General features: G+C 38.3%; 1 protein-coding gene across 1 annotated transcript; it reads right to left on the bottom strand.

Annotated features, from left to right (window-relative positions):
- Window positions 1-4,320: 4,320 nt before the first annotated feature.
- On the bottom strand, window positions 4,321-11,322 carry LOC138050396 (uncharacterized). The gene is made up of 4 exons (XM_068896726.1): window positions 11,205-11,322; window positions 9,108-9,386; window positions 6,351-6,432; window positions 4,321-5,666 (listed from the first exon to the last, which is right to left on the bottom strand). The coding sequence occupies exons 1-4, from the start codon at window positions 11,280-11,282 to the stop codon at window positions 5,374-5,376; spliced, it is 732 nt and encodes a 243-aa protein (XP_068752827.1). The 5' UTR covers window positions 11,283-11,322; the 3' UTR covers window positions 4,321-5,373.
- Between the last annotated feature and the right edge of the window lie 1,405 nt (window positions 11,323-12,727).

The following is a 12,727-nucleotide window of genomic DNA, read 5'->3' as shown; positions in this document are numbered from 1 at the left end:
TCTTTTATTATTATTATTATTATTATTATTATTATTATTATTATTATTATACCGCGCAAATTCAATGCAGTTTTCCAATGTGCCTTACAATAAAAGAACAATATATTACCAGTATATAAAATATAACACTATATAGTCAGCATTCGGCACGAATGAATAATTATTTAGTCTATAAATTACAATACTATATCAGAAAAAGCTTTTTTAAGGACGTTCGCGCCAAAATCGTCCTACGGAGAGATTTTCTTCATTTCTCGCCTAGAGTTAGGTCATAAAAACTCTAAAATTGGAAGTGCATCTAAGATCTAACGGAAGATTATTCCACAGTTTTGGTGCGGCGGCCACAAAGGCTCGATCGCCAAGAGTAGGGAGAATCCTGAAATCTGGATTTGAAAGAAGATATTTGTTATTTGATCTGAGACTGTAGGGAGAATTTGGTTTAAAATTTACGAGAGATGATAAATAATCAGGAGCTGTACCATGGATTGCTTTGTGAGTGATTATAACAATCTTATAATCTATTCTAAACGTTACAGGTAGCCAGTGTAATTTGCATAATATAGGTGTGATCCAATCAGAGAGGAGCAAACGGCGTGACGGTTTGTGGCTGGCACATGAGAATCTGGCTACGCATTCCTACCGCTCGAATACTGTGGGATTTTGATTTTCTTCAAGGGCTATCACCGGACCGCTTGGATGGATTCTCGATCGGGAGGTACGAGGAGAAGCGTGAATGTTTCGACCTTAATGCTGCAAAGTTTGAAAACGAAGCGATGCGATTTTCTGGGGGAAAATTGCTCCGGCGCTGGAGCCCTTTCAAAATAAGGATTCCTCCGTTGCCCCTCTATTATAAGGAACAGCAAACAGCGAACTCAAAATCCTTGAAAATCGCTCAAAAAACCGCTTTTGAGGCAAAAGGACGATGATATTTCACAGGTAAGATAATTCAACGTTTATTGATTGGTATACATACTTAGCGATATATCGTTATTGGTGAAGCAAACGGTAAATCCAGTACATTTACAGTCTACAAAATAACAATCGGTTACACACACACATTGTGTGGGTACCCTGTGATCTTACTAGATAGTACGCTTGCTTATGCCAAAATTTCCTCCGCTTGTTTCACTGTGTGAACGTTGTATAACACTCATGCTGCTGCTTATCGCACAAGTGGGAACCGGCCTTTAAGGTTATTAAAATGGCAAATAAAAAAAACGGAAATGATTTCGATTTGGACGTTAATTGAAGCTTCCTGTTTCATAGTCATGATCACAATTTTCCAGATTTTCTGTTGGAAATTGAGCGGGAACTACCCGCACGCGGCCAGCCCATACCGTGCAAAAGTTCATAAAAAGGCAAACTCTTACTAGGAATTTTTTTTTTACGAATGGAAAGCGGGTAATAGGGATATAAATTGATAGCTTTTAGTACGTGTGAATAGCTTACAGGGCCTAATCCTACTAGAGGACAATTAGGATCTTGTTTTCAGAATTTCCTAGACAAATTGCATGTGAAATTGACCAGGGACAAAGCTTTTAACTCAAAAGCATACTTGCACCAGAGAATTAAAAGGTTGCAGCTGGACTTGCTCAGGGTTCTCCCAAAAATTTGAAGTAGACAGAGAAAATTTTCACGTAGCCGGGGAAAAAATTGCTTTCCTTGCCAAGCCAGCCCCACAAAATGCATATATATTAATTTTCCCTGAGTAGCCACCTCCATAGCGTGTGAAAAGAACATGTTTAGGGATGAAGCTAATAATTATTTTGTCAAAAGTTATTTAGTGTCAAATTCATTAGTAAAACAAGTCTTGGTCTTATCGAAAAATTATAGTCCTTCCTGCTTCTGTGATTTATAAATGTTGCATGCTATAAACAGGTATAGAAGAACAGGAAGCACTTTTTTTTCTCTATAAAAAACTTAGTCGTTTTGTTCTTGAACAAATTATAGAAACTGTAAATATACATGTACCACTTGTAAGAGTTAAAATCTCATCAAAGTGAGCTAGTTCTCTGACAATCAACATGCTTATTTTCTTCTCTTATACATTTTTTAGTATCTTCCTGCCTGAAGCCATCTCTTGAATTTATAGTGAATACTGAGCATTTACATGTATGAGAAGCAAAGTCCTGTTAATGCACTCAAGGAGGAAATCACAACCCTTGACCACAAATGTAAAGCACAATCAGACAGTGATGAGGAGGGAACAGACTGTGCTGGAAATATTGTCTTATATGGAAAGAAGGATTGTTAGTATATACTCACTCAGTGATCTTAGTGTTTCAAGCAATCTGATTGGTTTGCTATCTCGGAGTAATTGAGCATTATTCACTCCCTACGGAGTGAATAATTCTTGATCCAAACAAAACAAAATGGCAGGCGTAAACTCGCCAGCATTTATGAATCGGAAATATTGAGAATATAAGATGATGCTGTGCTACAGAAGACAAAGAAGGCCACAAAAGTTGGCCTGAAAGTTTTCAAAGGTAAGAGAAGAGTTCATACTTTTGCCAACCAGTGTTTGACTTCGTTTTTCCAGATAATTATTGCTGAAAATTAAACAATCTTCACGGCAACAATTTGTTTCACTCGGAGTAATTCTCTCTTGTAGGGCTGGTCGCCCACTAAAACGAATTTCTTAGTGAAATCGAAGAATTAAAAAAATGTTTAAGAAAGTTCCACATGGTTGCAAGGAAACAAGACGGGTCATTTGACAACAAACTAACGCTCACCTCAATTAGAGCCGCCATTTCATGTGGATCCTTTACCAACTGCACTGTCAATTTCCATTTCGAATGAACCTCAAAAACTTTGATCAAACGGTGAAAATGTGTTTACAAGCCGACTTTCGATTTAGATTGCTGATTTAAACGGTGCTAAATGACCATTTTGCTGTTTGTGACGAGGATTTTAAAGAAGGTTATTTAGATTTACCATGTTTGAAGCTTCTGTAAACACTTTCGCGCACGCTTTGTGCCTCTTGCACGTTTTCCACGCATGAATTGAGAAGCCAATTAAATCGACTTTGGAATTTTTTTTCTTCAATTGCTGTTGAGATAACTTCGTGAGTATATACTAAAACAATTATTCTTTGAAATCGAGGTGAAAAGTGGCAGAATATTTACCTCGCTGCTTTGCGGCTCGGTAAATATTCTACCACTATTCACCTCGATTTCAAAGAATAATTGTTAATAATTGTCACGTAATTAAATTTAATAATAATTGTTGTATTAATGTCTTAGGGTACATTGAAATTTCCATGAACCCTTTCTGTAAATCATTTTCATATTACTGTTACGCTTTTGGTAAAAATATTTCCATGGACCCTTTTGGACATGTAGTCTCAATGTTACAGGGTACATGGAAATTTCCATGTACCCTTTTGGACAAGAATTTTTGAAGTGGTCTCAATGTTACAAGGTACATGGAAATTTCCATGGACCCTTTCGGTATAGAATTTTTGAATTAGTGTCAATGGTACCGGCTACATGTACTACATGGAAATTCCAATGTACCCTTTTGGGCAAGAGGTTTTAAATTAATCTCAATGTTACAGGGTGCATGGAAATTTCCATGGACCCTTTGGGTATAGAATTTTTGAATTGGTCTCAATGTTACGGGCTACATAGAATGTTTGAACTAGTCTCAGTGTTACAGGGTACATGGAAATTTCCATGGAACCTTTCGGTATAGAATTTATGAATTAGTCTCAATGTTACAAGCTACATGGAAATTTCAATGTAACCTTTTGGTCAAGAGTTTTTGAATCAATCTCAATGTTACAGTACATTGAAATTTCCATGTACGCTTTTGGTCAAGAATTTTTGGATTAGTGTCAATGTTACAGGGTGCATGGAAATGAAGTTTCCATGTATTTCTTTTCGGTATAGAATGTTTGAACTAGTCTCAATGTTGCAAGGTACATGGAAATTTCCATGTACCGTTTTGGACAAGATATTAGGAATTGGTCTCAATGTTACAAGGCACATGGAAATCTCCATGGAACCTTTCGGTATATAATTTTTGAATGAGTCTCAATGGTATGGGCTACTTGTACTTCATAGAAATTTGCAGGTACCCTTTTGGACAAGAGTTTTTTGATTAATCTCAATGTTACAGGGTACATGAAAATTTCCATGGAACTTTCCAGTGCAGAATTTTTGAATTTGTCTCAATGTTACAAGGTACATGGAAATTTCCATGTACCCTTTTGGTCATAAATTATTTAATTAGTCTCAGTATTACAGTGTACATGGAAATTCCATGAACCCTTTCGGTATAGAAGTTTTGAATTAGTCTCAGTGTTATGGAGAACCTTACCTTTATTACCCCTTTTGTAAAGGATCTTTGAAATTTTCCACAATTTCTAGTCGAAACAATGTTTTTGTCCTTTTGAAGGATATTAACCCTTTTTTAAGGTAGATGTGCACTTCTGAATACAAAAGTTTGTGTCATTATAGGGATATTTGCCACACACAAGTGGAAAAATAAACGCTGCTATTTACGCATCGTTACTGTTAAACAAGCCATATGAAATATAAGGGTAGATGAGGTTATAAAAGAGTTGCCTAAGAGTATTAATAGAGACATAATAGCGAAACTTATTAAGTATGCCCAGATTCTTTAAAGCACGATAGACATAAGATTTCAAACACCATAGCGCGACGTGATTTAAAAAACAAAAAAAGGTTCTTCTTGTAAGAGAATTGTATGTACATTTTTAAAAACAATAAAATTTTAGTACTGGTGAGTGCAGAGGCCAGAGGCCAAAGTCCAGCGTTAAGACTATGCGTTATTATTATGGGAAACTTTGTTGACAATCTCATCTCAAACTGAATTTACGAAAGCACTTTCTTTTTTTCAGTAATCCAATATGGCTGCTGGTCGAGTCAGTGAAAACGCTCCATATACAGGCATAAGTGTTGTAGTTACGACAAAAAATGGATGACTTTCAGCTAATTATCTGGCGGGACAATATGCAGTTTTTTTGATTTTCTACATCAATTTAACAACATCGCGGAGAGACATTCATCTTTATGGATCACTTAGAGAAATAGTGTGGAGTTTTAAACTAGCATCTTCGTAGTTATTATCCTTGATGACCTGTGCCGAACGTATTGCATATCCACGTGTATCTGACACGTTTCTGCGTACGATGGCGTGCGGGTCCTAGTGAAATAAACCGTTTTCACAAGATCTTGACATGACGGTATGTATGGTCCCTAATCGAGGATGCCGCTCCATAGCATGTCAGCAAGTTATTTGTTTCAGGGAGCTTTCCTCGTCATGTCTGTCATACCTCAGTGGTTTAATGGCATCCATACGAGGGCTAAATGTTGCCTTGAAATTTATATAGCCAACACTTAGGGATCCTTAGCTATTACACCAATATCTAACAAGTAGGTATTTTCTTGTTCCGCGGCATGGATCTCCGAAAACTTCGTTCGAAGCATTCAAACGACAGGCTGTTTGATACTGACACATTTGTTTCACCTTGCTAAGGAAACCAGATGCACAACAGCTTATATCTTTTCTCACTGGAGGAGGACATGTGGCGTTGTCTAATCCACCGAACGTTGCTGACAAAACACTGATTTTACTGCTCATGTGACATCTTAGCTCCTTGGATTCACTCTCCGTCTCGCAAATGGTTACTATCAATGGGTCTGTTAAAGGGAAACATGTTTAAGTTAAGTACAAAAAATTGTTTGTGAATCGAAACCATCGTAACCAATCCACTGAAACTACACTATCTTTGACTCTCGTGTTCCTTAATTAATAAAAAAACGAAAAGAGCCCTCATTAGATTCTTTCTCTTATACCGCCAAAAAGGAGGCAAAGTCAAAGTAATTTGTTTCTCAGGTACTTTTTGGTGACGTAATTAAAAGTCATACCAAAGGTGATACAGAACTTATGGAGACAATAAAACTATTACATCTAAAATATAACTTCCTATTATAATCACTTCGCGATTACTCTAAATATTTTACCGTTTGTTTACCTACAACCCGAAAACTTCTGAAGTCTCCGCTGAGAGTTTTGATAAGGAAATAATACACCTTTCTTTCTTAAATTTCCAGTTGGGTGCGCGACGCCTGACTGGATGCTATCTAAAGAGTGTTGTTAAAAAAATAGCCAGAGGCTGAAGAATTAATTAAGATGAGATCAATACGTAAAAACTTGTGTGAATTGTAGTAGAGGTAAAATAGTTTCCTCAAACTCAGGCAAGCAAAACATTCTACAGTTTCCGCGCCGTTTACTATAATTTCTTTTATAAAGTTGTATAAACCACTTTAATATTTGTCTGATGAGCAGTAGTTATTTAAATAAAATAAGTAGTTTTTACTCACAAACACATTCATAGCTATTTTCCTTGTAGAGAGGGCGACAAGCTGAGTCTGAATGTTTGCAAGGAAAACTTTCACATGGGCTCTGAAATTAATTCTCGATATTAAAATCAATTGGACATATAATACATTCAATGGCATCATTGACTGTTCACAATACTTTGGATCGTCGAGATAGTGCACCTCTGCAAACTACCGCCACCTTTTTGCGCAATAACTGGCGCAATCTTGGGAGAACGACAAATGTACCGAGTGTGTAGGGAATGGGGCCTCTCATTCAGGGTTCCCGTTGCACCTTCAATGGCAACACCTGATTGGCACATCTCAAAATGCTTTCATAGCAGTTGTATTGAAAATTTGAAGCAATGGTACAGCTGTAGGTTCAGTGCGATTCCTGCAAAGAAGTCAGAACCGTGAGACGTGGCAAATTCTGGGTAGAGGATCTAGCGACCCCATTGAGATCATAGAGGCTCAGAGAAAGGCCCCAATGTTCCAGAGTGAAAAATGTCTCTCAGTTAACGTCGCTAACAGAAATGTTTCCTCCTCAAATCGTTTGGACAATCGCGTAATCTCCTATCGTACTGATAGGTTGATGGTGTCATTGAAAACCTGCCTATGTTATTAAGCGCCGAATGGATAAACGAGAATCAAACTAGGCCGCACATACACCTGGGATATTCTTGAGATAGTTGCCGATTCTTCGAAAGTTAAAGCAGAAGGACATTTATCTTTTCTTGGCCCAAGATCCAGCATCCTTGTTGTTCTCATACCAATTTTACTTCAGTCGGAACCATACAGTGTGAAACGGTGACAATCACCCAACCCTGGACACCAGAATGGAAGATAAGAGGAAGAACGCACAAGAAAGAGGAGTAGGCCAAATGGAACATGCTTAACTGATTAGAGTGTAATGTGAAGTGCTAGTTTTCTACCCCATATGAACCATGTGAGGGTTCGCCCTACTTATGAAAATGGACCCACACAAGGACAGAGAAAAACTCTGACCAGGGGCCCGTTTCTCGAAAGTGCCGAAAACTTTTCGGGCCCGAAAAGCCATTTGAGAAATTGCCCACTGCTTGCTTTGGAAAGCCGATCTTTTAACACATTTTCAAGCTAACTAAGAGAAACACGTTTGTGAAGTGGTGAAGTTTGACGACTTAAATCCTCACCGTTCTTGAAATACAAAGGGAATTGTGACACCCGAAAATGGCCAGTAAAGTTTCGGGACTTTCGAGAAATGGGCTCCAGGGTGGGGATTGCTCTACCGACTGAGCTACAAGGTCAGACGGGAGCAGGCCGTGGGAACTGAAGATGTTAAAGTCACAGCAATGAACATGTACGAGTACAAGGAAGGATCATTGGTCTTGGACCCCCGGCATTGATGAAAAGAGCATTGAACCGTACTCCTTTCAACGAACGAAATTTAAGTAGTGTTTTGCGACACAGTCATTCCCGGGTGAGCATTTTCGTTTCCGACCCTGCAAAACGCAGTTTCAAGGTTTTTGATCGGTGACATGTCTTCTAGCATTTTCCCACCATGCGTTTTCAAGTTGTTTTCACAGAGTTTAATTTCCCTCTTGCTACCACATTTCAAGTGCCGTAAACTTTCAACTGATTAAATTAATAGCCATTATGGTATCACAAAGTTATTAGATAAACCGACTAAATCATCGTGTTAACATTCGGTGACCACACGAATGTGGTAGTAGTTACTGGCAGTGGAAGTATCAGCAGAAGGATCATAAGCAAAATCGGCAACCTTAGTAAACTCTCCATTTTATTTAAGGCATTACCTATTGTAGGGTAGTGTGAAGTACTGTTTTCTACCCATGTAAACCATGTGAGCGTTACCCTTACTAATGGAAATGGGCCCACACAAGGACAGAAAAAAACTCTGACCAGGGTGGGAATTGGCAGTACCTTTACGAGGACAGTAGATAGACTCCACTGAACGCAGATTCTCTGCAGCAGAAGTCCCTTGTTAATGCTAGCAATAGCGAGAAGAAAAAGAGTAATCAATTGTCGCTCTAGAATCTGTTGAATAAAAGCAGACTTTAAGCGCAAAAAAAACAGAACCGGTAGAGTTGAAGACAAGAGAATACGAGGGCTTGTGCTTCTAATAGCTTTGTTAAGCTGTCGCTTAGACGTTTTCAAAGTCCATTTTCGTGTGATCCCGGGGCTCGTGGCGACTCCGTCGTTCGCGCGCTTCATTGACTTCGCTTGCTCGCTCTTCTCGCTCTTGTGTCCAAAGTAGACTTGCTTGCAAGTCTTGCTGTCGCTCTCCGCAGATTGCGACTCTGTTACAAACCAAGATGGCGGCAGCTCCACGATCAGAAATCAAGAGACTATGAAGCTGTACGAGGCCAGGAAAGAAGGAAAGACAAAAGCAAAAGCTGTAAACTATATTCCTTTATTTTTCAAACATTGCATTCGTGCTAAAGCAATCAAACTTAATTCAGAAGTAATTTTACAGAAAGACCTAACCCTGAATGTCAATCTTATTATCACATTGAAGGTTTTTTTACCAAATTTAATGTATAGTAGGAATCATTATTGTAGTTAAAAAGAAATGAAAATTGACGTTAAAATTGAGGGTGAGGGATGGGGTAAGGTTCTGTGTGAGTTTAATGTTGTGTGTTAGAAGGTTATTATGGGTTGTGTTTTTTTTTTTCAATGGACAACCTACCTTTTTTTAAATGGACCTCTACCATGCGCTGTATTGGAAGATTAATTAACAATAATAATTCAAATCAGACCCACCGGTATGGCGGAATGATGGAATTCCTGACTCCGAACAAAACGAGTGGGATTCCTATATTTGTCAGTAGGAAGTAGTTGACAAGCATGTTCTTTTAAGTTCGCGTCTGACGCAATGGCCAAGTTGAACGAGAAACAGTCCACATTGTGAAGACATGCAAAAGCGCATTGGATATACCCCGACACGTTATTACTTTCCAACACACTGGAGATATTTAATAAATGATTCAGGAAGGCCTTGAAGTTGCCATAACGAAGGTTCTGAAGTTGACCTCTTTGTATCTGTTTAAGTAAATCAAAAATATGTTATTTAGACCCGTTCAAAAGAGCGGACCTTACCTTTCCGAATACACAGGCGCCCCAATCTCAGTGTGATGGAGTATAAGGATTTCTATGGAAATCCCGATAAAAGACCTGAGAAGATAATTTTACGAAAAAAAATCTTAATTAAAAAGCCTAACCTTGTTGCCATTGTGAATCCCTTCCTTCCTGTGAGGTTTTTTTTTTTCAGATTCGACGCGAATTGATCCATTATCAGTTCCTCTGTTTTTAACGGGCCTCCTAATACTCAATTCTCAGGAGCCCACCAAATGAGGTCAAATACTCCTGGATAAAAATTAATGTTCCCACGGTTAGAATTCCACCGTGGAATTCAAGGGAAAAGGTTTATCTTTCATTTCAATCCACCAACTGCCCAATGAAAGCCCTGCCAGCGACGTCAGGCGGCTGTTAGTGTCCCAAACGAAAGGATAAAACGATGAAAAAGATCCTCACGAACTTTGAAGACGACACACCGATGGTTGAGTTCCGTTTGGTAGGGAGTCTTCATTGGCCTTGGTTTGTCGTCCCTGACGACGTTCGACGACGAAGGCTCGTTACCAAGCCACAAGGAAATGACTCGTTACCAAACGAACAACGGTCGCCTTGTCGCCTTCAAAGTTCGTGAGGATCTTTTTCACCGAAATCTAACGGTGTGAACATTTTATCCAGGAGTATTTGACTCCATTTCTTCTGAGAATTGAGTATTCATCCTTGTTATTTTATTGTGACCGTTGACAACCGAGGAACTGATAATGGCTCACTTCACAGCGAATCTGGGAAAAAAAAAAAACCTTACAGAAGGAAGCGATCCACAATGGCGATAAGGCTGGGCTTTTTAATTTAGAACTTTTTTCGTAAAATTATCTTCTCAGGTCTTTTATAGGGATTCCCATACAAATCCTTATATTACCTCACACTGAGCTTGGAGCTTGGGCGCGGCGCCTGTGCCGAGCCAACTGTTAATTATGCGCCTGCGATTAGCCACGTTTAAAGGTCGCTGTGTTATGAATCAAATTGCATGGTCATTCCGAGCTCTTCTCACATGCGTTGGATATATAGAAAAAAAGGCGTATTTTTGACATTGGACTTATTTACAAAATGTGGCTTAATTCGAGAAAGACGTAGTCCTACGCAAAAAAAAAAAAAAAACAAGGAAAACAAATCACATTAGCCAAAAACGTTGGATAATCCTAACTACAATAAAATTTGACACTATTTCAAAGTTTAATCTGTTTTGAAAACTCTCGTTTTTCTTTTTTGAGTTCAAATGGCAGTTCTTTACTCTTGTACCCGGAGACTGCTTCATCCTTGACGGTGTAAATTGTTTACAAGAAGTAAGTTCGAGATTAGAAGTGCGATTGCTTGGGTCGACGGAAAATGATATTCAGTCAGCTCATTTTAAGTGTTACATTTTAACCGCCCCAAGGTTGAAAAAAAAAATAGATTTTTACCACGCGTACAGATTTTACATTATGTTGTACGCAGTTATCACAACCAGGCAAAACTCTTTTTTTTTTTTAGTGTTGCTTGACGAAAAAACTAGACAACTTTTAGACATCCTATACCTATTCTCTTTCTTGATAAATTGATCTCCATCGAATTCTCGGTCAACTAAAATCTCCGCCGGCGTCTTCATCTGGTGCATGGGAAATGAATTATCATTTGATTATTAAAGTAGGGAGACAAAACAATGCAGAATTACTTGATCATTTGATCTCTGGCTCTTCTTGCCTTGGATTTCCTTTTCATTGCAACTTCGAAAAAAACGAAAGAACTGACCTGTGCTCGTTGCTCAGTCCGCTCGACAAAACCTGCAAATACAACACTAATAAACAGGGCTGCCATTGGAGGATGCATCCTATGGCTTCGATAAGGCTTTTCGATTACCTTTTAATTGTAAAAAGAAGACAGCAGCATTGAGTAGTTGGAAAGGGTGTCTCGCGTCTAGGTAGAAATTGAAAGCACTAGTTAAACATTTGCAACTCACCCGTCAATCTGTCTGTCTTGATTGGGTCATGTATAAACTTAAACGCAATAATTTGTCATGTTCCCCTTTATCCTCGCAGGTGTTGCTTCCTTGATTTTCCCCTTTTTGCTTTCGTCATCAAAAGCACCACTACTACCACCACCGCCTTCGTTATCCTTACGACCATTACCTTCAATTTCACAGCTCTGAGCTTGACTCAGGTTTTTTGTTTGTTTTTTTGGTTTGACATATTTTATCAATGGAAACTTAATGTAGACTTTAATTAAATTTCGTATAGCCCAAGGAGATGACATTAAAGGGGATGTTGTTTTTAATACGTGCGTAATAGAAAAACAATTCAAGGTTAAAAGGTAACTAAAATGCAAATTTGAAGCCAAGGGTGATTTTATTGCGTAATTTTCAAACATCTTCTGTTTGCTCGTCCAAAAACAAGACATTTTAAAGTTATCAATATATCAAAATGTCTTTATGAGTCACGTAAAACGACTATGCTAAGTACTTTAAAAAAAAAAATTGAAGCGGATACAATGAGCGCAGATTAAATGTTTTATGGTAGTACGTTTAATGTTTTTTGACGAATATGTTTTTATATGGGGCTAGCCACATTGAAGTGAGAGTTGAAGATAAATAAGTATATATCTCTCTACCCGCAAACATAAATGGCATCTACAGAAAAAAATATAAAGCATGCCATGTCTTGTAGAAACGCTGTCTGAATTTTCAAGTTGCCTTAGTGAGGATCCGTTCAATCCCATCCTTTTTTTCTTTCATTAGTGTGTCGGTATACCTCATCTCAAGCCCAAAGCTGTCGTAATTTCGAGGTCATAAGTTTCCTGGACAAATTTGCAGAGCTTCAACCAGTCTACAATTTGACTTAAAAAGCCTTACTGGGTGCACCCCAGAAAATATGAAAAAACGCCTCACATTCAGCTTCACGGAAAGGGCATTTTCGGTTTCTTTTTTTTTAGTTAAAGAGGGTTTTTCTTAGAAGAGGTCATGGGAAGTCTATGGTGGATCAATGTGGTGCTCTTGGCGCATTAGGAGATAAGTTTCCCCCCAATTTAACTACTAAAAATTGCAATCTAGTTGCCATTTTTCGTGACCTCTAACGTGTGATACCCTTTTTTTCAATAAAGACTTTGTACTTTAGTTGAGTCACTTTTATTGTGATTTCTAATTCACAAATCATTGATTCGTAACAAAATTATACGTTGTACTTACCGACAGAGAACTTTTAACTGTCTTAAGAATAGATGCGACCACACCATATGCAAGATGTGCAAATGGCCAGTGCATGTGAAGCCATTTTATGAGA

This window comes from Montipora capricornis, chromosome 6 (assembly GCF_036669925.1).
Source record: "Montipora capricornis isolate CH-2021 chromosome 6, ASM3666992v2, whole genome shotgun sequence".
Classification (NCBI taxonomy): domain Eukaryota; kingdom Metazoa; phylum Cnidaria; class Anthozoa; order Scleractinia; family Acroporidae; genus Montipora; species Montipora capricornis.
Note: the sequence above shows the minus strand (reverse complement) of the source record. Positions and strands in the feature narration are given on the sequence as shown.

What these genes read in the sequence shown, in the direction of transcription:
- LOC138050396 (XM_068896726.1), bottom strand. Translation starts at nt 11,282, where the DNA reads ATGCATCCTCCAATGGCAGCCCTGTTTATTAGTGTTGTATTTGCAGGT. An exon ending in GGACTGAGCAACGAGCACAG is followed by an intron (nt 9,387 to 11,204) that starts GTCAGTTCTTTC and finishes TTACTTAAACAG; the next exon opens with ATACAAAGAGGTCAACTTCA. An exon ending in AAATAGCTATGAATGTGTTT is followed by an intron (nt 5,667 to 6,350) that starts GTGAGTAAAAAC and finishes TCCCTTTAACAG; the next exon opens with ACCCATTGATAGTAACCATT.